General features: G+C 39.7%; 1 protein-coding gene across 1 annotated transcript; it reads right to left on the minus strand.

Annotated features, from left to right (window-relative positions):
* Positions 1 to 18610: 18610 nt before the first annotated feature.
* On the minus strand, positions 18611 to 19363 carry LOC142817632 (uncharacterized). Its single transcript, XM_075894686.1, has one exon. It carries the CDS (start codon positions 19361 to 19363, stop codon positions 18611 to 18613), a length of 753 nt encoding a protein of 250 aa, XP_075750801.1.
* Between the last annotated feature and the right edge of the window lie 5732 nt (positions 19364 to 25095).

Below are 25095 nucleotides of genomic sequence, written 5' to 3' on the forward strand. Positions count from 1 at the left end.
TAGGTTAGGTTAGGTTACGTTAGGTTATGTTAGGTTAGGTTAGGTTAGGTTAGGTTACGTTAGGTTAGGTTAGGTCCGGTAAGGTTAGGTTACGTTAGAATAGGTTAGGTTAGGTTAGGTTACGTTAGGTTAGGTTAAGTTAGGTTAGGTTAGGTTAGGTTAGGTTAGGTTAGCTTAGGTTAGGTTAGGTTGGGTTGGGTTGGGTTGGGTTAGGTTGGGTTAGGTTAGGTTAGGTTAGGTTAGGTTGGGTTAGGTTAGATTAGGTTAGGTTAGGTTAGGTTAGGTTGGGTTGGGTTGGTTAGGTTAGGTTAGGTTAGGTTAGGTAAGGTTTTGTTAGGTTAGGTTAGGTTACGTTAGGTTAAGGTATGAACCGTCGTAAAACCGCATTAAACAATGTCACTTAGTGAGATGCAGTGTTTTTCACTTTTACAAGTTGGGAACTGTGATATCTAATGTGAAAGCGCTTGAAACCGTCGTAATGTTGTAGAAAGCAATGTAAAGTTGCGAGTAAAACGTTTTCTAACGATAGAAGTGCGAAGGTTAGGTTAGGTTAGTTTAAGCTAGGTAGCGTCGTGAAACTACCAAAAACGACGTCATCTAACGAGATAGTGTTGTTTTATAGCGAGTATTAAACTGCGATAGGTGAAATGTTGTGAAAGCACACAAAACGGCATGAACAAGCCAAATACTGCGTGTTGTACCGTTACAAGTACGAAACTGCTATGTTGTGATATTCTCGTTGAAGCGCATACAAGCATCGTGAAACCTTAAAGAACGATGTCATTTAGCGAGATACAGCGTTCTGTACAGCAATAAGTTGGTGAAAACTGTGAGGTTATGCAAATATCCTAATTGTGAACGAAACAGTGTAATAGAGCGTTTTTTAATACAAGTGCGAATGTTAGGTTAGGTTAAGATATGAGCCGTCGTAAAACCGCATTAAACAATGTCACTTAGTGAGATGCAGTGTTTTTCACCATTACAAGTCGGGAACTGCGATATCTAATGTGAAAGCGCTTGCAAACGTCGTTAGGTTAGGTTAGGTTAGGTTACGTTAGGTTAGGTTAGGTTAGGTTAGGTTAGGTTAGGGTATGTTAGGTAAGGTTTGGTTAGGTTAGGTTAGGTTAGGTTGGGTTACGTTAGGTTAGGTTAGGTTAGGTAAGGATAATTTGGTTAGGTTAGGTTAGGTAAGGTTAGGTTAGGTTAGGTTAGGTTGGGTTGGGTGTTGTTGGGTTGGGTTGGGTTGGGTTAGGTTGGGTTAGGTTAGGTTAGGTTACGTTAGGTTAGGTTAGGTTAGGTTACGTTAGGTTATGTTAGGTTAGGTTAGGTTACGTTAGGTTAGGTTAGGTCAGGTAAGGTTAGGTTACGTTAGAATAGGTTAGGTTAGGTTAGGTTAAGTTAGGTTAGGTTAGGTTTGGTTAGGTTAGGTTAGGTTAGCTTAGGTTAGGTTAGGTTGGGTTGGGTTGGGTTAGGTTGGGTTAGGTTAGGTTAGGTTAGGTTAGGTTGGGTTAGGTTAGTTTAGGTTAGGTTAGGTTAGGTTAGGTTGGGTTGGGTTGGGTTAGGTTAGGTTAGGTTAGGTAAGGTTAAGTTAGGTTAGGTTAGGTTACGTTAGGTTAAGGTATGAACCGTCGTAAAACCGCATTAAACAATGTCACTTAGCGAGATGCAGTGTTTTTCACCTTTACAAGTTGGGAACTGTGATATCTAATGTGAAAGCGCTTGAAACGGTCGTAATGTTGTAGAAAGCAATGTAAAGTAGCGAGTAAAACGTTTTCTAACGATAGAAGTGCGAAGGTCATGTTAGGTTATGTTAGTTTAAGCTAAGTAGCGTCGTGAAACTACCAAAAACAACGTCACCTAACGAGATAGTGTTGTTTTATTGCGAGTACGAAACTGCGATAGGTGAAATGTTGTGAAAGCACACAAAACGGCATGAACAAGCCAAATACTGCGTGTTGTACCGTTACAAGTGCGAATTTGCTATGTTGTGATATTCTCGTTAAAGCGCATGCAAGCATCGTGAAACCTAAAAGAACGATGTCATTTAGCGAGATACAGCGTTCTGTACTGCAATAAGTTGGTGAAAAACTGTGAGGTTATGCAAATATTCTAATTGGGAACGAAACAGTGTAATAGAGCGTTTTTTAATAAAAGTGCGAATGTTAGGTTAGGTTAAGATATGAACCGTCGTAAAACCGCATTAAACAATGTCACTTAGTGAGATGCAGTGTTTTTCACCATTACAAGTCGGGAACTGCGATATCTAATGTGAAAGCGCTTGCAAACGTCGTTAGGTTAGGTTAGGTTAGGTTAGGTTAGGTTAGGTTAGGTTAGGTTACGTTAGGTTAGGTTAGGTTAGGTTTGGTTAGGTTAGGTTAGGTTAGGTTAGAGTATGTTAGGTAAGGTTTGGTTAGGTTAGATTAGGTTAGGTTGGGTTAGGTAAGGTTAGGTTAGTTTAAGATATGAACCGCGCTAAAACCGCAATAAACAATGTCACTTAGTGAGATGCTGTGTTTTTCACCATTACAAGTCGGGAACTGCGATATCTAATGTGAAAGCGCATGAAACCGTCGTAATCTTGTAGAAAACATTGTAAAGTAGCGAATAAAACGTTTTCTAACGATAGAAGTGCGAAGGTTCGGTTAGTTTGAGCTAGGTAGCGTCGTGAAACAACCAAAAACGATGTCATCTATCGAGATAGTGTTGTTTTATTGCGAGTACGAAACTGCGATAGGTGAAATATTGGGAAAGCACACAAAATGGCATGAACTAGCCAGATACTGCGTCTTGTGCCGTCACAAGTGCGAAACTGCTTTATTGTGATATTCTCGTTAAAGCGCATGCAAGTATCGTGAAACCTTAAAGAACGATGTCATTTAGCGAGATACAGCGTTCTGTACTGTAATAAGTTGGTGAGAAACTGTGAGGTCAAGCAAATATCGTAATTGTGAACGAAACAGTGTAATTGAGCCTCTTTAGATACAAGTGCGAATGTTAGGTTAGGATGACATATCAACCGTCGTAAAACCGCATTAAACAATGTCACTTAGTGAGATGTAGTGTTTTTCAACATTACAAGTCGGGAACTACGATATCTAATGTGAAAGCGCATGAAACCGTCGTAATCTTGTAGAAAACATTGTAAAGTTGCGAGTAAAACGTTTTCTAACGATAGAAGTGCGAAGGTTAGGTTAGGTTAGGTTAGTTTAAGCTAGGTAGCGTCGTGAAACTACCAAAAACGACGTCATCTAACGAGATAGTGTTGTTTTAATGCGAGTATTAAACTGCGATAGGTGAAATGTGAAAGACACAAAACGGCATGAACAAGCCAAATACTGCGTGTTGTACCGTTACAAGTGCGAAACTGCTATGTTGTGACATTCTCGGTAAAGCGCATGCAAGTATCGTGAAACCTTTTAGAACGATGTCATTTAGCGAGATACAGCGTTCTGTACTGTAATAAGTTGGTGAGAAACTGTGAGGTCAAGCAAATATCGTAATTGTGAACGAAACAGTGTAATTGAGCGTCTTTAGATACAAGTGCGAATGTTAGGTTAGGTTGACATATCAACCGTCGTAAAACCGCATTAAACAATGTCACTTAGTGAGATGTAGTCTTTTTCAACATTACAAGTCGGGAACTACGATATCTAATGTGAAAGCGCATGAAACCGTCGTAATCTTGTAGAAAACATTGTAAAGTTGCGAGTAAAACGTTTTCTAACGATAGAAGTGCGAAGGTTAGGTTAGGTTAGGTTAGTTTAAGCTAGGTAGCGTCGTGAAACTACCAAAAACGACGACATCTAACGAGATAGTGTTGTTATATAGCGAGTATTAAACTGCGATAGGTGAAATGTTGTGAAAGCACACAAAACGGCATGAACAAGCCAAATACTGCGTGTTCTACCGTTACAAGTGCGAAACTGCTATATTGTGATATTCTCGTTAAAGCGCATGCAAGCATCGTGAAACCTTAAAGAACAATGTCATTTAGCGAGATACAGCGTTCTGTACTGCAATAGGTTGGTGAAAAACTGTGAGATCATGCAAATATCGTAATTGTGAACAAAACAGTGTAATGGAGCGTTTTTAGATACAAGTGCGAATGTTAGGTTAGGTTTAGATATGAACCGTCGTAAAACCGCATTAAACAATGTCAATTAGTGAGATGCAGTGTTTTTACTATTAAAAGTGGGGAACTGCGATATCTAATGTGAAAGCGCTTGCAACTGTCGTTAGGTTAGGTTAGGTTAGGTTAGGTTTGGTTAGGTTAGGTTAGGTTAGGTTAGGTTAGGTTATATTAGGTTAGGTTGGGTTGAGTTGGGTTAGGTTAGGTTAGGTTAGGTTGGGTTAGGTTAGGTTAGGTTAGGTTACGTTAGGTTAGGTTAGGTTACGTTAGGTTAGGTTAGGTTAGGTTACGTTAGGTTAGGTTAGGTTAGGTAAGGATAATTTGGTTAGGTTAGGTAAGGTTAGGTTAGGTTAGGTTAGGTTGGGTTGGGTGTTGTTGGGTTGGGTTGGGTTGGGTTAGGTTGGGTTAGGTTAGGTTAGGTTACGTTAGGTTAGGTTAGGTTAGGTTACGTTAGGTTATGTTAGGTTGGGTTAGGTTTGGTTAGGTTACGTTAGGTTAGGTTAGGTCAGGTAAGGTTAGGTTACGTTAGAATAGGTTAGGTTAGGTTAGGTTACGTTAGGTTAGGTTAAGTTAGGTTAGGTTAGGTTTGGTTAGGTTAGGTTAGGTTAGCTTAGGTTAGGTTAGGTTGGGTTGGGTTGGGTTAGGTTGGGTTAGGTTAGGTTAGGTTAGGTTAGGTTGGGTTAGGTTAGTTTAGGTTAGGTTAGGTTAGGTTAGGTTGGGTTGGGTTGGTTAGGTTAGGTTAGGTTAGGTTAGGTTAGGTTAGGTAAGGTTAGGTTAGGTTAGGTTAGGTTACGTTAGGTTAAGGTATGAACCGTCGTAAAACCGCTATAAACAATGTCACTTAGTGAGATGCAGTGTTTTTCACTTTTACAAGTTGGGAACTGTGATATATAATGTGAAAGCGCTTGAAACCGTCGTAATGTTGTAGAAAGCAATGTAAAGTAGCGAGTAAAACGTTTTCTAACGATAGAAGTGCGAAGGTTATGTTAGGTTGAGTTATGTTAGTTTAAGCTAGGTAGCGTCGTGAAACTACCAAAAACAACGTCATCTAACGAGATAGTGTTGTTTTATTGCGAGTACGAAACTGCGATAGGTGAAATGTTGTGAAAGCACACAAAACGGCATGAACAAGCCAAATACTGCGTGTTGTACCGTTACAAGTGCGAAACTGCTATGTTGTGATATTCTCGTTGAAGCGCATGCAAGCATCGTGAAACCTTAAAGAACGATGTCATTTAGCGAGATACAGCGTTCTGTACTGCAATAAGTTGGTGAAAAACTGTGAGGTTATGCAAATATCCTAATTGTGAACGAAACAGTGTAATAGAGCGTTTTTTAATACAAGTGCGAATGTTAGGTTAGGTTAAGATATGAACCGTCGTAACACCGCATTAAACAATGTCACTTAGTGGGATGCAGTGTTTTTCACCATTAGAAGTCGGGAACTGCGATATCTAATGTGAAAGCGCTTGCAAACGTCGTTAGGTTAGGTTAGGTTAGGTTAGGTTAGGTTAGGTTAGGTTTGGTTAGGTTAGGTTAGGTTAGGTTAGGGTATGTTAGGTAAGGTTAGGTTAGGTTAGGTTAGGTTAGGTTAGGTTGGGTTAGGTAAGGTTAGGTTAGGTTAAGATATGAACCGCGCTAAAACCGCATTAAACAATGTCACTTAGTGAGATGCTGTGTTTTTCACCATTACAAGTCAGGAACTGCGATATCTAATGTGAAAGCGCATGAAACCGTCGTAATCTTGTAGAAAACATTGTAAAGTAGCGAATAAAACGTTTTCTAACGATAGAAGTGCGAAGGTTCGGTTAGCTAGGTAGCGTCGTGAAACCACCAAAAACGATGTCATCTAACGAGATAGTGTTGTTTTATTGCGAGTACGAAACTGCGATAGGTGAAATATTGGGAAAGCACACAAAATGGCATGAACTAGCCAGATACAGCGTCTTGTGCCGTTACAAGTGCGAAACTGCTTTATTGTGATATTCTCGTTAAAGCGCATGCAAGTATCGTGAAACCTTAAAGAACGATGTCATTTAGCGAGATACAGCGTTCTGTACTGTAATAAGTTGGTGAGAAACTGTGAGGTCAAGCAAATATCGTAATTGTGAACGAAACAGTGTAATTGAGCGTCTTTAGATACAAGTGCGAATGTTAGGTTAGGATGACATATCAACCGTCGTAAAACCGCATTAAACAATGTCACTTAGTGAGATGTAGTGTTTTTCAAAATTACAAGTCGGGAACTACGATATCTAATGTGAAAGTGCATGAAACCGTCGTAATCTTGTAGAAAACATTGTAAAGTTGCGAGTAAAACGTTTTCTAACGATAGAAGTGCGAAGGTTATGTTAGGTTAGGTTAGTTTAAGCTAGGTAGCGTCGTGAAACTACCAAAAACGACGTCATCAAACGAGATAGTGTTGTTTTATTGCGAGTATTAAACTGCGATAGGTGAAATGTTGTGAAAGCACACAAAACGGCATGAACAAGCCAAATACTGCGTGTTGTACCGTTACAAGTGCGAAACTGCTATGTTGTGACATTCTCGGTAAAGCGCATGCAAGTATCGTGAAACCTTAAAGAACGATGTCATTTAGCGAGATACAGCGTTCTGTACTGTAATAAGTTGGTGAGAAACTGTGAGGTCAAGCAAATATCGTAATTGTGAACGAAACAGTGTAATTGAGCGTCTTTAGATACAAGTGCGAATGTTAGGTTAGGTTGACATATCAACCGTCGTAAAACCGCATTAAACAATGTAACTTAGTGAGATGTAGTCTTTTTCAACATTACAAGTCGGGAACTACGATATCTAATGTGAAAGCGCATGAAACCGTCGTAATCTTGTAGAAAACATTGTAAAGTTGCGAGTAAAACGTTTTCTAACGATAGAAGTGCGAAGGTTAGGTTAGGTTAGGTTAGTTTAAGCTAGGTAGCGTCGTGAAACTACCAAAAACGACGACATCTAACGAGATAGTGTTGTTATATAGCGAGTATTAAACTGCGATAGGTGAAATGTTGTGAAAGCACACAAAACGGCATGAACAAGCCAAATACTGCGTGTTCTACCGTTACAAGTGCGAAACTGCTATATTGTGATATTCTCGTTAAAGCGCATGCAAGCATCGTGAAACCTTAAAGAACAATGTCATTTAGCGAGATACAGCGTTCTGTACTGCAATAGGTTGGTGAAAAACTGTGAGATCATGCAAATATCGTAATTGTGAACAAAACAGTGTAATGGAGCGTTTTTAGATACAAGTGCGAATGTTAGGTTAGGTTTAGATATGAACCGTCGTAAAACCGCATTAAACAATGTCAATTAGTGAGATGCAGTGTTTTTACTATTAAAAGTGGGGAACTGCGATATCTAATGTGAAAGCGCTTGCAACTGTCGTTAGGTTAGGTTAGGTTAGGTTAGGTTTGGTTAGGTTAGGTTAGGTTAGGTTAGGTTAGGTTATATTAGGTTAGGTTGGGTTGAGTTGGGTTAGGTTAGGTTAGGTTAGGTTAGGTTGGGTTAGGTTAGGTTAGGTTAGGTTACGTTAGGTTAGGTTAGGTTACGTTAGGTTAGGTTAGGTTAGGTTACGTTAGGTTAGGTTAGGTTAGGTAAGGATAATTTGGTTAGGTTAGGTAAGGTTAGGTTAGGTTAGGTTAGGTTGGGTTGGGTGTTGTTGGGTTGGGTTGGGTTGGGTTAGGTTGGGTTAGGTTAGGTTAGGTTACGTTAGGTTAGGTTAGGTTAGGTTACGTTAGGTTATGTTAGGTTGGGTTAGGTTTGGTTAGGTTACGTTAGGTTAGGTTAGGTCAGGTAAGGTTAGGTTACGTTAGAATAGGTTAGGTTAGGTTAGGTTACGTTAGGTTAGGTTAAGTTAGGTTAGGTTAGGTTTGGTTAGGTTAGGTTAGGTTAGCTTAGGTTAGGTTAGGTTGGGTTGGGTTGGGTTAGGTTGGGTTAGGTTAGGTTAGGTTAGGTTAGGTTGGGTTAGGTTAGTTTAGGTTAGGTTAGGTTAGGTTAGGTTGGGTTGGGTTGGTTAGGTTAGGTTAGGTTAGGTTAGGTTAGGTTAGGTAAGGTTAGGTTAGGTTAGGTTAGGTTACGTTAGGTTAAGGTATGAACCGTCGTAAAACCGCTATAAACAATGTCACTTAGTGAGATGCAGTGTTTTTCACTTTTACAAGTTGGGAACTGTGATATATAATGTGAAAGCGCTTGAAACCGTCGTAATGTTGTAGAAAGCAATGTAAAGTAGCGAGTAAAACGTTTTCTAACGATGGAAGTGCGAAGGTTATGTTAGGTTGAGTTATGTTAGTTTAAGCTAGGTAGCGTCGTGAAACTACCAAAAACAACGTCATCTAACGAGATAGTGTTGTTTTATTGCGAGTACGAAACTGCGATAGGTGAAATGTTGTGAAAGCACACAAAACGGCATGAACAAGCCAAATACTGCGTGTTGTACCGTTACAAGTGCGAAACTGCTATGTTGTGATATTCTCGTTGAAGCGCATGCAAGCATCGTGAAACCTTAAAGAACGATGTCATTTAGCGAGATACAGCGTTCTGTACTGCAATAAGTTGGTGAAAAACTGTGAGGTTATGCAAATATCCTAATTGTGAACGAAACAGTGTAATAGAGCGTTTTTTAATACAAGTGCGAATGTTAGGTTAGGTTAAGATATGAACCGTCGTAACACCGCATTAAACAATGTCACTTAGTGGGATGCAGTGTTTTTCACCATTAGAAGTCGGGAACTGCGATATCTAATGTGAAAGCGCTTGCAAACGTCGTTAGGTTAGGTTAGGTTAGGTTAGGTTAGGTTAGGTTAGGTTTGGTTAGGTTAGGTTAGGTTAGGTTAGGGTATGTTAGGTAAGGTTAGGTTAGGTTAGGTTAGGTTAGGTTAGGTTGGGTTAGGTAAGGTTAGGTTAGGTTAAGATATGAACCGCGCTAAAACCGCATTAAACAATGTCACTTAGTGAGATGCTGTGTTTTTCACCATTACAAGTCAGGAACTGCGATATCTAATGTGAAAGCGCATGAAACCGTCGTAATCTTGTAGAAAACATTGTAAAGTAGCGAATAAAACGTTTTCTAACGATAGAAGTGCGAAGGTTCGGTTAGCTAGGTAGCGTCGTGAAACCACCAAAAACGATGTCATCTAACGAGATAGTGTTGTTTTATTGCGAGTACGAAACTGCGATAGGTGAAATATTGGGAAAGCACACAAAATGGCATGAACTAGCCAGATACAGCGTCTTGTGCCGTTACAAGTGCGAAACTGCTTTATTGTGATATTCTCGTTAAAGCGCATGCAAGTATCGTGAAACCTTAAAGAACGATGTCATTTAGCGAGATACAGCGTTCTGTACTGTAATAAGTTGGTGAGAAACTGTGAGGTCAAGCAAATATCGTAATTGTGAACGAAACAGTGTAATTGAGCGTCTTTAGATACAAGTGCGAATGTTAGGTTAGGATGACATATCAACCGTCGTAAAACCGCATTAAACAATGTCACTTAGTGAGATGTAGTGTTTTTCAAAATTACAAGTCGGGAACTACGATATCTAATGTGAAAGTGCATGAAACCGTCGTAATCTTGTAGAAAACATTGTAAAGTTGCGAGTAAAACGTTTTCTAACGATAGAAGTGCGAAGGTTATGTTAGGTTAGGTTAGTTTAAGCTAGGTAGCGTCGTGAAACTACCAAAAACGACGTCATCAAACGAGATAGTGTTGTTTTATTGCGAGTATTAAACTGCGATAGGTGAAATGTTGTGAAAGCACACAAAACGGCATGAACAAGCCAAATACTGCGTGTTGTACCGTTACAAGTGCGAAACTGCTATGTTGTGACATTCTCGGTAAAGCGCATGCAAGTATCGTGAAACCTTAAAGAACGATGTCATTTAGCGAGATACAGCGTTCTGTACTGTAATAAGTTGGTGAGAAACTGTGAGGTCAAGCAAATATCGTAATTGTGAACGAAACAGTGTAATTGAGCGTCTTTAGATACAAGTGCGAATGTTAGGTTAGGTTGACATATCAACCGTCGTAAAACCGCATTAAACAATGTAACTTAGTGAGATGTAGTGTTTTTCAACATTACAAGTCGGGAACTACGATATCTAATGTGAAAGCGCATGAAACCGTCGTAATCTTGTAGAAAACATTGTAAAGTTGCGAGTAAAACGTTTTCTAACGATAGAAGTGCGAAGGTTAGGTTAGGTTAGGTTAGTTTAAGCTAGGTAGCGTCGTGAAACTACCAAAAACGACGTCATCTAACGAGATAGTGTTGTTTTATAGGGAGTAATAAACTGCGATAGGTGAAATGTTGTGAAAGCACACAAAACGGCATGAACAAGCCAAATACTGCGTCTTCTACCGTTACAAGTGCGAAACTGCTATATTGTGATATTCTCGTTAAAGCGCATGCAAGCATCGTGAAACCTTAAAGAACAATGTCATTTAGCGAGATACAGCGTTCTGTACTGCAATAAGTTGGTGAAAAACTGTGAGGTTATGCAAATATCGCAATTGTGAACAAAACAGTGTAATGGAGCGTTTTTAGATACAAGTGCGAATGTTAGGTTAGGTTTAGATATGAACCGTCGTAAAACCGCATTAAACAATGTCAATTAGTGAGATGCAGTGTTTTTACCATTAAAAGTGGGGAACTGCGATATCTAATGTGAAAGCGATTGCAACCGTCGTTAGGTTAGGTTAGGTTAGGTTAGGTTAGGTTTGGTTAGGTTAGGTTAGGTTAGGTTAGATTAGGTTAGGTTGGGTTGAGTTGGGTTAGGTTAGGTTAGGTTAGGTTAGGTTGGGTTAGGTTAGGTTAGGTTAGGTTAGGTTAGGTTAGGTTAGGTTAGGTTACGTTAGGTTAGGTTAGGTTAGGTAAGGATAATTTGGTTAGGTTAGGTAAGGTTAGGTTAGGTTAGGTTAGGTTGGGTTGGGTGTTGTTGGGTTGGGTTGGGTTTGGTTGGGTTGGGTTAGGTTGGGTTAGGTTAGGTTAGGTTACGTTAGGTTAGGTTAAGTTAGGTTACGTTAGGTTATGTTAGGTTAGGTTAGGTTACGTTAGGTTATGTTAGGTCAGGTAAGGTTAGGTTACGTTAGAATAGGTTAGGTTAGGTTAGGTTACGTTAGGTTAGGTTAAGTTAGGTTAGGTTAGGTTTGGTTAGGTTAGGTTAGGTTAGCTTAGGTTAGGTTAGGTTGGGTTGGGTTAGGTTAGGTTGGGTTAGGTTAGGTTAGGTTAGGTTAGGTTGGGTTAGGTTAGTTTAGGTTAGGTTAGGTTAGGTTGGGTTGGGTTAGGTTAGGTTAGGTTAGGTAAGGTTAGGTTAGGTTAGGTTAGGTTACGTTAGGTTAAGGTATGAACCGTCGTAAAACCGCATTAAACAATGTCACTTAGTGAGATGCAGTGTTTTTCACCTTTACAAGTTGGGAACTGTGATATCTAATGTTAAAGCGCTTGAAACCGTCGTAATGTTGTAGAAAGCAATGTAAAGTAGCGAGTAAAACGTTTTCTAACGATAGAAGTGCGAAGGTTATGTTAGGTTGAGTTATGTTAGTTTAAGCTAGGTAGCGTCGTGAAACTACCAAAAACAACGTCGTCTAACGAGATAGTGTTGTTTTATTGCGAGTACGAAACTGCGATAGGTGAAATGTTGTGAAAGCACACAAAACGGCATGAACAAGCCAAATACTGCGTGTTGTACCGTTACAAGTGCGAAACTGCTATGTTGTGATATTCTCGTTAAAGCGCATGCAAGCATCGTGAAACCTTAAAGAACGATGTCATTTAGCGAGATACAGCGTTCTGTACTGCAATAAGTTGGTGAAAAACTGTGAGGTTATGCAAATATCCTAATTGTGAACGAAACAGTGTAATAGAGCGTTTTTAATACAAGTGCGAATGTTAGGTTAGGTTAAGATATGAACCGTCGTAAAACCGCATTAAACAATGTCACTTAGTGAGATGCAGTGTTTTTCACCATTACAAGTCGGGAACTGCGATATCTAATGTGAAAGCGCTTGCAAACGTCGTTAGGTTAGGTTAGGTTAGGTTAGGTTAGGTTACGTTAGGTTAGGTTAGGTTAGGTTTGGTTAGGTTAGGTTAGGTTAGGTTAGGGTATGTTAGGTAAGGTTAGGTTAGGTTAGGTTAGGTTAGGTTGGGTTAGGTAAGGTTAGGTTAGGTTAAGATATGAACCGCGCTAAAACCGCATTAAACAATGTCACTTAGTGAGATGCTGTGTTTTTCACCATTACAAGTCGGGAACTGCGATATCTAATGTGAAAGCGCATGAAACCGTCGTAATCTTGTAGAAAACATTGTAAAGTAGCGAATAAAACGTTTTCTAACGATAGAAGTGCGAAGGTTCGGTTAGCTAGGTAGCGTCGTGAAACCACCAAAAACGATGTCATCTAACGAGATAGTGTTGTTTTATTGCGAGTACGAAACTGCGATAGGTGAAATATTGGGAAAGCACACAAAATGGCATGAACTAGCCAGATACTGCGTCTTGTGCCGTTACAAGTGCGAAACTGCTTTATTGTGATATTCTCGTTAAAGCGCATGCAAGTATCGTGAAACCTTAAAGAACGATGTCATTTAGCGAGATACAGCGTTCTGTACTGTAATAAGTTGGTGAGAAACTGTGAGGTCAAGCAAATATCGTAATTTTGAACGAAACAGTGTAATTGAGCGTCTTTAGATACAAGTGCGAATGTTAGGTTAGGATGACATATCAACCGTCCTAAAACCGCATTAAACAATGTCACTTAGTGAGATGTAGTGTTTTTCAACATTACAAGTCGGGAACTACGATATCTAATGTGAAAGCGCATGAAACCGTCGTAATCTTGTAGAAAACATTGTAAAGTTGCGAGTAAAACGTTTTCTAACGATAGAAGTGCGAAGGTTAGGTTAGGTTAGGTTAGTTTAAGCTAGGTAGCGTCGTGAAACTACCAAAAACGACGTCATCTAACGAGATAGTGTTGTTTTATTGCGAGTATTAAACTGCGATAGGTGAAATGTTGTGAAAGCACACAAAACGGCATGAACAAGCCAAATACTGCGTGTTGTACCGTTACAAGTGCGAAACTGCTATGTTGTGACATTCTCGGTAAAGCGCATGCAAGTATCGTGAAACCTTAAAGAACGATGTCATTTAGCGAGATACAGCGTTTTGTACTGTAATAAGTTGGTGAGAAACTGTGAGGTCAAGCAAATATCGTAATTGTGAACGAAACAGTGTAATTGAGCGTCTTTAGATACAAGTGCGAATGTTAGGTTAGGTTGACATATCAACCGTCGTAAAACCGCATTAAACAATGTCACTTAGTGAGATGTAGTGTTTTTCAACATTACACATCGGGAACTACGATATCTAATGTGAAAGCGCATGAAACCGTCGTAATCTTGTAGAAAACATTGTAAAGTTGCGAGTAAAACGTTTTCTAACGATAGAAGTGCGAAGGTTAGGTTAGGTTAGTTTAAGCTAGGTAGCGTCGTGAAACTACCAAAAACGACGTCATCTAACGAGATAGTGTTGTTTTATAGCGAGTATTAAACTGCGATAGGTGAAATGTTGTGAAAGCACACAAAACGGCATGAACGGCATGTTGTGAAAGCACACAAAACGGCATGAAGCCAAATACTGCGTGTTCTACCGTTACAAGTGCGAAACTGCTATATTGTGATATTCTCGTTAAAGCGCATACAAGCATCGTGAAACCTTAAAGAACAATGTCATTTAGCGAGATACAGCGTTCTGTACTGCAATAAGTTGGTGAAAAACTGTGAGGTTATGCAAATATCGTAATTGTGAACAAAACAGTGTAATGGAGCGTTTTTAGATACAAGTGCGAATGTTAGGTTAGGTTTAGATATGAACCGTCGTAAAACCGCATTAAACAATGTCAATTAGTGAGATGCAGAGTTTTTACCATTAAAAGTGGGGAACTGCGATATCTAATGTGAAAGCGCTTGCAACCGTCGTTAGGTTAGGTTAGGTTAGGTTAGGTTTGGTTAGGTTAGGTTAGGTTAGGTTAGATTAGGTTAGGTTGGGTTGAGTTGGGTTAGGTTAGGTTAGGTTAGGTTGGGTTAGGTTAGGTTAGGTTAGGTTAGGTTAGGTTACGTTAGGTGAGGTTAGGTTAGGTTACGTTAGGTGAGGTTAGGTTAGGTAAGGATAATTTGGTTAGGTTAGGTAAGGTTAGGTTAGGTTAGGTTAGGTTGGGTTGGGTGTTGTTGGGTTGGGTTGGGTTGGGTTAGGTTGGGTTAGGTTAGGTTAGGTTACGTTAGGTTAGGTTAGGTTAGGTTACGTTAGGTTATGTTAGGTTAGGTTAGGTTAGGTTAGGTTACGTTAGGTTAGGTTAGGTCCGGTAAGGTTAGGTTACGTTAGAATAGGTTAGGTTAGGTTAGGTTACGTTAGGTTAGGTTAAGTTAGGTTAGGTTAGGTTAGGTTAGGTTAGGTTAGCTTAGGTTAGGTTAGGTTGGGTTGGGTTGGGTTGGGTTAGGTTGGGTTAGGTTAGGTTAGGTTAGGTTAGGTTGGGTTAGGTTAGATTAGGTTAGGTTAGGTTAGGTTAGGTTGGGTTGGGTTGGTTAGGTTAGGTTAGGTTAGGTTAGGTAAGGTTTTGTTAGGTTAGGTTAGGTTACGTTAGGTTAAGGTATGAACCGTCGTAAAACCGCATTAAACAATGTCACTTAGTGAGATGCAGTGTTTTTCACTTTTACAAGTTGGGAACTGTGATATCTAATTTGAAAGCGCTTGAAACCGTCGTAATGTTGTAGAAAGCAATGTAAAGTTGCGAGTAAAACGTTTTCTAACGATAGAAGTGCGAAGGTTAGGTTAGGTTAGTTTAAGCTAGGTAGCGTCGTGAAACTACCAAAAACGACGTCATCTAACGAGATAGTGTTGTTTTATAGCGAGTATTAAACTGCGATAGGTGAAATGTTGTGAAAGCACACAAAACGGCATGAACAAGCCAAATACTGCGTGTTGTACCGTTACAAGTGCGAAACTGCTATGTTGTGATATTCTCGTTGAAGCGCATGCAAGCATCGTGAAACCTTAAAGAACGATGTCATTTAGCGAGATACAGCGTTCTGTACAGCAATAAGTTGGTGAAAAACTGTGAGGTTATGCAAATATCCTAATTGTGAACGAAACAGTGTAATAGAGCGTTTTTTAATACAAGTGCGAATGTTAGGTTAGGTTAAGATATGAGCCGTCGTAAAACCGCATTAAACAATGTCACTTAGTGAGATAATAATAATAAAATTCGGTACAAGTGACAGGAATTTAGTATACAGAAGGAGGTCCCATAGTCAAGTGACTGTATCGGGACCTCCTGTACAAATGCAATGAGTTATTAAACACATTAAAGCAACAGGAGCGTAAGTATAAATCAAAGCGTACAACTGAGCGCATAAAAAATAGAGAAAACAAAATAAAGGTGTGAAGTACAAAAAAAAAAAAGCGATAGAACAGTTTAACAATCAATATACAAAACTAAATAATGAAAGGAAATAAAAAAAAAACAAATAAAAAGAAATACAAAAAACAGACCAAACAAAAGCAAACGTCAAATAAAACAAGCAGTAAGTCTTATGGTTAGTCCGCATGAAGCAAATACAATTTATACTGTTTCTTAAATTGATGAAATGAACTGATAGATTTTATGTTAAGTGGAAGAGTATTCCACAATGAGATAGAAGTGAATTTAACAGTTTGTTTGCCATAATTAGTACGTATACTGGGTAGAAGGAAGTTATTGTTTAGTGCAAATCGGGTATTACTATAAATAACAAGATCAGAAGACGGGAAAATGGTAGGGGGAAGTTGATTATTAAGAAGTCTGTAGAAAAAAATGCCAAGGTTGAACTTAGTAAGTTCAGTGAGAGTAAGGATGTTATTTTCATGTAGTAAAAATTTAGCATTAGAAAAACGTGGGCTGGATGTAATTAGTCGAATAGCATGATTTTGGACGATTTGAAGAGACGAAATGTGAGTATTGTAAGTATTGCCCCAACATGTTATACCGTAGGTAAAATGAGAATGTACGAAAGAGTGATAGAGGGATAGTAATGTGCTGCGTGAGAAGTACGGGCGCGTTTTTACCAAGACTCTTATACCATATGCTAATTTTTTTTTTATGTGAGCAATATGTCTCTGATATTTTAAATTGCAATCTAGAAGGATGCCAAGGAAGGAAGAAAATGAGCAAGGAGAGATAGAGTGGGGGCCAAAAGTAATATTAGGTGCTGATGTTACATTCCGCTGGTGTGAGGTGAAAACAACAAACTTGGTTTTAGAAGCATTAATAGACAACATATTAGTATTACACCATTTGAAAATACTTTCTAAGTCAGTATTCAAAATGGTTACAAGAGATGAGATGTCTTTATGAGAGGTGAATATGGTGGTATCGTCGGCGTACAAAATGCATTGTGATGAAGACAGACACTTGGGCAAATCATTAATATAAATCAAAAACAGAAGTGGCCCCAAAATGGAGCCTTGGGGCACACCAATGTTAGTGGTTCGCTGTCGGGAATAGACGTTGGAAATAGAAACAACTTGAACTCTGTTGTGTAAGTAGCTTTTTAGTAATGAAAGAGCAGGGCCGCAAATGCCAATGGACTCCAGTTTAGTGAACAGAATATTATGATTTATGCTGTCAAATGCTTTTGTTAGATCGATGAATATTGAGGCAACTAGGCGTCCTTCGTCTATTAATTTTTTTATCTGATCAGTAAGATGAATAAGCGCCATCTCTGTTGAGTAGCCATGGCGAAAACCAAACTGAGAGGAAGAGATAATGTTAAACTTGGAAAGATATTTAGTTAGTCGTGTCTCAATGAGTTTCTCAACCACTTTTCCAAGGAATGGTAAAATACAAATAGGACGGTAGTTGTTTAGTAATGATTTATCCCCCTTTTTAAAAACAGGGATAACTTTGCCACGCTTTAATTCATAAGGGAATACACCATTCTTGAACATCAAATTAACAATAAATGAAAGAATGTCTGATATTATATGCACAATAGATTTTATGTTAGCAGGATGGATCTCATCTATGCCAGCACTAGTCATTTTTAAATTACGAATAACATCAGTTATTTCATCCGGTATTGTAGGAAATAAAAAGAATGAGTGGGGTAAGCGAGAAGTGTTAATGCTTTCTGTAGGAGAATTGGTATTATCAGGGAAGAAGAAGTTGCTAAAAGCCTCAGCTACTTCTGAAGGGGAATCATATTCTACTCCATCAATTATAATTCGACGTACCTCGTCTTGTCTCGAGTTCCTGTTTAAAAAAGAGTTCACAATCTCCCATTTCTTTTTAGTGCTAGAAGCATGTTGGATTCTTTCTTCAAAATAAAGTCTTTTGGCAGTTTTAAGTTTGTAGTTAAGAGCATTGCAGAAGATTTTATATCGGGCACTTAAGTTCTTATTAAAAGGTTGTTTTTTAGTTTTTCTATACAAGTTATCTCGTTTGCGCATTTCTGTTAATAGCTGTTGCGAAAGCCATGGATTATGAGAGAAGGCGATGATTTTTTTACATTTTGTTTTGAAAGTGAATTTCATTAAATGCGTTGAAATTAGTGAAAGAAATTTAGAAAAAGCTTTCTGTGGGTTGATTATTGACTTAATTTCAGTCCAGTTAGTGTTAGCAACAGCCGTTTTAAAACTTTCTTTGTCCAGCACATATCTTGTGTGAGAAAAGGAATGCGGTCGAGCATTAGTATTGAAGCGTAGGATGATGGGGTAATGATCACTGATGTCAATGTGTAAAACTTTTGCCTCTGGTGGGTCTAGTAAGTTAGAGAGAGCATGATCGATGAGTGTACATGAGCCTGAAAAATCTTCACGCGTGGGAGCGTCAATCAGGCAATCATATCCATAACCATGAAGCAGACTAGTATAGTTGATACAGATGGGTGATCCTTCATCTAGTAAATTAATGTTGAAATCACCCATTATGACAACATTTTTATTTTCTATTGAAATTTTATGCAAAATATGGTCGAGATTAGTACAGAAATCACTAATTGGTGATGAAGGAGAACGGTAAACACAACCAAATATGAGGTTCTTATTGTCACCAGTCAAAAAGCAGTTATCTATTTCAACCCAAACAGACTCACAGTTATCAACGGTTAAGAATAGGTCATGTCTTCTACGATAAGCTATTCCAGAAGAAACAAATATGGCAGCACCACCGTAATTACTGGTTATTCTGTTGCAGTATTCAGAATTAAAGTTATGAAAGCAATATAGATTTTTGTCATCGTCAGACAACCAAGTTTCAGTGATGGCAATCATTGAAAATGAACAAGAAAGTGAAGTGAGGAAACCGTCAATGATGTCAAACCGTTTATGAAGACTTCTTGCATTAAAGTGAATAATGGAATGAAATCCATTCAGAAAAGAGTGCAATTGATCTGGTTTTAGTACGGAAGCCATGATTGTACTATCCAAAGTATGAACAAACAGCTTTATACTATTTTGTTTAGGTCAGATTCGTCCCGAATGCGTAGAACTTTACTAGTAGTTGTTTTCCTGGCCTTAATTTGGCAGTTGTCAGTCCACAGGAACAACCATTTTTTTTCTTTTTTCAATGAAAGAGCTTTGGAGAAGAGAGTCTTGTTACAGGCAGTGAGATGCTCATTTACAAATACGGGAAATTTGGACTGACTAGACAACCCTATATCACTAAGACAGAGCCTGGCTTTACGCGCTTTGCTAACAAAATCGGCCTTCTTGGTTCTAGAACAAAATCGAGCAATGATGTTTTTCTTGTCAATAGATCGGGTAGGCACGCGATGAACAATATCGAGATCATAGGGCAAAATGGGACAACCAATTTTGTCCCCCACTGTTTTCAGGATTTCAACACAGTCTTCTCCTTGGGTACATGGAATGCCCTTGATCTCGACATTGCTGAGACGAGAGTACTGCTCAAGCTCCTCGACCCTGCGGGTCAATGATTGGTTCTGGGATCGGAGTTGCGTATTTTCATCGGACAACGCAGAATTTTTGCACCGCATATCCTCAAGAAGTCCATTCAAATGCTCAACACTGGAACTCAGCGAGTCAACTTCTCTCTTAAGTTCAACAACGTCGATCCCAGATTCCTTCATTCTCAGCAGGATCTTACCAAAGATGAGCTCACTTGTACCTTTAGCTATATTGTTAAGCTTGTCTTCCAACGCCTCAACTTGTTTTGACAGTTCTGCATTCGTCGGCATGGTACAAGTAAGAAACACACTCAGGAGAAAAAAAAAAAAAAAAAAAAAAAAAAAAAGCGAGAAGAAAAGATACACTTGATGGCAGCAGCAGCAGCAGTGAAAAATTAACAAGAGAAAAAATTGACGTCGGAATACCTGCGTAAAACAGAGGATTCAGGTTTAGATGACGCTCATGCGATGCCGCTGCTGCCAGTGAAGAGTGGGCGTCAATGCCGGCTTGTTTATAGGGTGTCGCCGCGATAGCAGCGATCTCCAGCGGTGGACTTGCCGATATCAGCGACGCAGCATTAAGAGGCTGCGCAGTCGCAGATTCACCCACGTGGGCGACTCAGCGCTGTCCAAAAGAGCTAATCGGCCGCACAGCACCACGAGGATGATCACCGAAGAAACAGCCACAGACAAGGACGGCTGCGTAAAACAGAGGATTCAGGTTTAGATGACGCTCATGCGATGCCGCTGCTGCCAGTGAAGAGTGGGCGTCAATGCCGGCTTGTTTATAGGGTGTCGCCGCGATAGCAGCGATCTCCAGCGGTGGACTTGCCGATATCAGCGACGCAGCATTAAGAGGCTGCGCAGTCGCAGATTCACCCACGTGGGCGACTCAGCGCTGTCCAAAAGAGCTAATCGGCCGCACAGCACCACGAGGATGATCACCGAAGAAACAGCCACAGACAAGGACGGCTGCGTAAAACAGAGGATTCAGGTTTAGATGACGCTCATGCGATGCCGCTGCTGCCAGTGAAGAGTGGGCGTCAATGCCGGCTTGTTTATAGGGTGTCGCCGCGATAGCAGCGATCTCCAGCGGTGGACTTGCCGATATCAGCGACGCAGCATTAAGAGGCTGCGCAGTCGCAGATTCACCCACGTGGGCGACTCAGCGCTGTCCAAAAGAGCTAATCGGCCGCACAGCACCACGAGGATGATCACCGAAGAAACAGCCACAGACAAGGACGGCTGCGTAAAACAGAGGATTCAGGTTTAGATGACGCTCATGCGATGCCGCTGCTGCCAGATGCAGTGTTTTTCACCATTACAAGTCGGGAACTGCGATATCTAATGTGAAAGCGCTTGCAAACGTCGTTAGGTTAGGTTAGGTTAGGTTACGTTAGGTTAGGTTAGGTTAGGTTAGGTTAGGTTAGGGTATGTTAGGTAAGGTTTGGTTAGGTTAGGTTAGGTTAGGTTGGGTTACGTTAGGTTAGGTTAGGTTAGGTAAGGATAATTTGGTTAGGTTAGGTTAGGTAAGGTTAGGTTAGGTTAGGTTAGGTTGGGTTGGGTGTTGTTGGGTTGGGTTGGGTTGGGTTAGGTTGGGTTAGGTTAGGTTAGGTTACGTTAGGTTAGGTTAGGTTAGGTTACGTTAGGTTATGTTAGGTTAGGTTAGGTTACGTTAGGTTAGGTTAGGTCAGGTAAGGTTAGGTTACGTTAGAATAGGTTAGGTTAGGTTAGGTTAAGTTAGGTTAGGTTAGGTTAGGTTGGGTTAGGTTAGTTTAGGTTAGGTTAGGTTAGGTTAGGTTGGGTTGGGTTGGGTTAGGTTAGGTTAGGTTAGGTAAGGTTAGGTTAGGTTAGGTTAGGTTACGTTAGGTTAAGGTATGAACCGTCGTAAAACCGCATTAAACAATGTCACTTAGCGAGATGCAGTGTTTTTCACCTTTACAAGTTGGGAACTGTGATATCTAATGTGAAAGCGCTTGAAACGGTCGTAATGTTGTAGAAAGCAATGTAAAGTAGCGAGTAAAACGTTTTCTAACGATAGAAGTGCGAAGGTCATGTTAGGTTATGTTAGTTTAAGCTAAGTAGCGTCGTGAAACTACCAAAAACAACGTCACCTAACGAGATAGTGTTGTTTTATTGCGAGTACGAAACTGCGATAGGTGAAATGTTGTGAAAGCACACAAAACGGCATGAACAAGCCAAATACTGCGTGTTGTACCGTTACAAGTGCGAATTTGCTATGTTGTGATATTCTCGTTAAAGCGCATGCAAGCATCGTGAAACCTAAAAGAACGATGTCATTTAGCGAGATACAGCGTTCTGTACTGCAATAAGTTGGTGAAAAACTGTGAGGTTATGCAAATATTCTAATTGGGAACGAAACAGTGTAATAGAGCGTTTTTTAATAAAAGTGCGAATGTTAGGTTAGGTTAAGATATGAACCGTCGTAAAACCGCATTAAACAATGTCACTTAGTGAGATGCAGTGTTTTTCACCATTACAAGTCGGGAACTGCGATATCTAATGTGAAAGCGCTTGCAAACGTCGTTAGGTTAGGTTAGGTTAGGTTAGGTTACGTTAGGTTAGGTTAGGTTAGGTTTGGTTAGGTTAGGTTAGGTTAGGTTAGAGTATGTTAGGTAAGGTTTGGTTAGGTTAGATTAGGTTAGGTTGGGTTAGGTAAGGTTAGGTTAGTTTAAGATATGAACCGCGCTAAAACCGCATTAAACAATGTCACTTAGTGAGATGCTGTGTTTTTAACCATTACAAGTCGGGAACTGCGATATCTAATGTGAAAGCGCATGAAACCGTCGTAATCTTGTAGAAAACATTGTAAAGTAGCGAATAAAACGTTTTCTAACGATAGAAGTGCGAAGGTTCGGTTAGTTTGAGCTAGGTAGCGTCGTGAAACAACCAAAAACGATGTCATCTATCGAGATAGTGTTGTTTTATTGCGAGTACGAAACTGCGATAGGTGAAATATTGGGAAAGCACACAAAATGGCATGAACTAGCCAGATACTGCGTCTTGTGCCGTTACAAGTGCGAAACTGCTTTATTGTGATATTCTCGTTAAAGCGCATGCAAGTATCGTGAAACCTTAAAGAACGATGTCATTTAGCGAGATACAGCGTTCTGTACTGTAATAAGTTGGTGAGAAACTGTGAGGTCAAGCAAATATCGTAATTGTGAACGAAACAGTGTAATTGAGCGTCTTTAGATACAAGTGCGAATGTTAGGTTAGGATGACATATCAACCGTCGTAAAACCGCATTAAACAATGTCACTTAGTGAGATGTAGTGTTTTTCAACATTACAAGTCGGGAACTACGATATCTAATGTGAAAGCGCATGAAACCGTCGTAATCTTGTAGAAAACATTGTAAAGTTGCGAGTAAAACGTTTTCTAACGATAGAAGTGCGAAGGTTAGGTTAGGTTAGGTTAGTTTAAGCTAGGTAGCGTCGTGAAACTACCAGAAACGACGTCATCTAACGAGATAGTGTTGTTTTATTGCGAGTATTAAACTGCGATAGGTGAAATGTTGTGAAAGCACACAAAACGGCATGAACAAGCCAAATACTGCGTGTTGTACCGTTACAAGTGCAAAACTGCTATGTTGTGACATTCTCGGTAAAGCGCATGCAAGTATCGTGAAACCTTAAAGAACGATGTCATTTAGCGAGATACAGCGTTTTGTACTGTAATAGGTTGGTGAGAAACTGTGAGGTCAAGCAAATATCGTAATTGTGAACGAAACAGTGTAATTGAGCGTCTTTAGATACAAGTGCGAATGTTAGGTTAGGTTGACATATCAACCGTCGTAAAACCGCATTAAACAATGTCACTTAGTGAGATGTAGTGTTTTTCAACATTACACATCGGGAACTACGATATCTAATGTGAAAGCGCATGAAACCGTCGTAATCTTGTAGAACACATTGTAAAGTTGCGAGTAAAACGTTTTCTAACGATAGAAGTGCGAAGGTTAGGTTAGGTTAGTTTAAGCTAGGTAGCGTCGTGAAACTACCAAAAACGACGTCATCTAACGAGATAGTGTTGTTTTATAGCGAGTATTAAACTGCGATAGGTGAAATGTTGTGAAAGCACACAAAACGGCATGAACAAGCCAAATACTGCGTGTTCTACCGTTACAAGTGCGAAACTGCTATATTGTGATATTCTCGTTAAAGCGCATGAAAGCATCGTGAAACCTTAAAGAACAATGTCATTTAGCGAGATACAGCGTTCTGTACTGCAATAAGTTGGTAAAAAACTGTGAGGTTATGCAAATATCGTAATTGTGAACAAAACAGTGTAATGGAGCGTTTTTAGATACAAGTGCGAATGTTAGGTTAGGTTTAGATATGAACCGTCGTAAAACCGCATTAAACAATGTCAATTAGTGAGATGCAGTGTTTTTACCATTAAATGTGGGGAACTGCGATATCTAATGTGAAAGCGCTTGCAACCGTCGTTAGGTTAGGTTAGGTTAGGTTTGGTTAGGTTAGGTTAGGTTAGGTTAGGTTAGATTAGGTTAGGTTGGGTTGAGTTGGGTTAGGTTAGGTTAGATTAGGTTGGGTTAGGTTAGCTTAGGTTAGGTTACGTTAGGTTAGGTTAGGTTACGTTAGGTTAGGTTAGGTTAGGTTACGTTAGGTGAGGTTAGGTTAGGTAAGGATAATTTGGTTAGGTTAGGTAAGGTTAGGTTAGGTTAGGTTAGGTTGGGTTGGGTGTTGTTGGGTTGGGTTGGGTTGGGTTAGGTTGGGTTAGGTTAGGTTAGGTTACGTTAGGTTAGGTTAGGTTAGGTTACGTTAGGTTATGTTAGGTTAGGTTAGGTTAGGTTACGTTAGGTTAGGTTAGGTCAGGTAAGGTTAGGTTACGTTAGAATAGGTTAGGTTAGGTTAGGTTACGTTAGGTTAGGTTAAGTTAGGTTAGGTTAGGTTAGGTTAGGTTAGGTTAGGTTAGGTTAGGTTGGGTTGGGTTGGGTTGGGTTAGGTTGGGTTAGGTTAGGTTAGGTTAGGTTGGGTTAGGTTAGATTAGGTTAGGTTAGGTTAGGTTAGGTTGGGTTGGGTTGGTTAGGTTAGGTTAGGTTAGGTTAGGTTAGGTTAGGTAAGGTTAGGTTAGGTTAGGTTACGTTAGGTTAAGGTATGAACCGTCGTAAAACCGCATTAAACAATGTCACTTAGTGAGATGCAGTGTTTTTCACTTTTACAAGTTGGGAACTGTGATATCTAATGTTAAAGCGCTTGAAACCGTCGTAATGTTGTAGAAAGCAATGTAAAGTAGCGAGTAAAACGTTTTCTAACGATAGAAGTGCGAAGGTTATGTTAGGTTGAGTTATGTTAGTTTAAGCTAGGTAGCGTCGTGAAACTACCAAAAACAACGTCATCTAACGAGATAGTGTTGTTTTATTGCGAGTACGAAACTGCGATAGGTGAAATGTTGTGAAAGCACACAAAACGGCATGAACAAGCCAAATACTGCGTGTTGTACCGTTACAAGTGCGAAACTGCTATGTTGTGATATTCTCGTTGAAGCGCATGCAAGCATCGTGAAACCTTAAAGAACGATGTCATTTAGCGAGATACAGCGTTCTGTACTGCAATAAGTTGGTGAAAAACTGTGAGGTTATGCAAATATCCTAATTAAGAACGAAACAGTGTAATAGAGCGTTTTTTAATACAAGTGCGAATGTTAGGTTAGGTTAAGATATGAACCGTCGTAAAACCGCATTAAACAATGTCACTTAGTGAGATGCAGTGTTTTTCACCATTACAAGTCGGGAACTGCGATATCTAATGTGAAAGCGCTTGCAAACGTCGTTAGGTTAGGTTAGGTTAGGTTAGGTTAGGTTAGGTTACGTTAGGTTAGGTTAGGTTAGGTTAGGTTAGGGTATGTTAGGTAAGGTTTGGTTAGGTTAGGTTAGGTTAGGTTGGGTTACGTTAGGTTAGGTTAGGTTAGGTAAGGATAATTTGGTTAGGTTAGGTTAGGTTGGGTTGGTAAGGTTAGGTTAGGTTGGTAAGGTTAGG

This window comes from Rhipicephalus microplus, chromosome 5 (assembly GCF_043290135.1).
Source record: "Rhipicephalus microplus isolate Deutch F79 chromosome 5, USDA_Rmic, whole genome shotgun sequence".
Taxonomy (NCBI): Eukaryota; Metazoa; Arthropoda; class Arachnida; order Ixodida; family Ixodidae; genus Rhipicephalus; species Rhipicephalus microplus.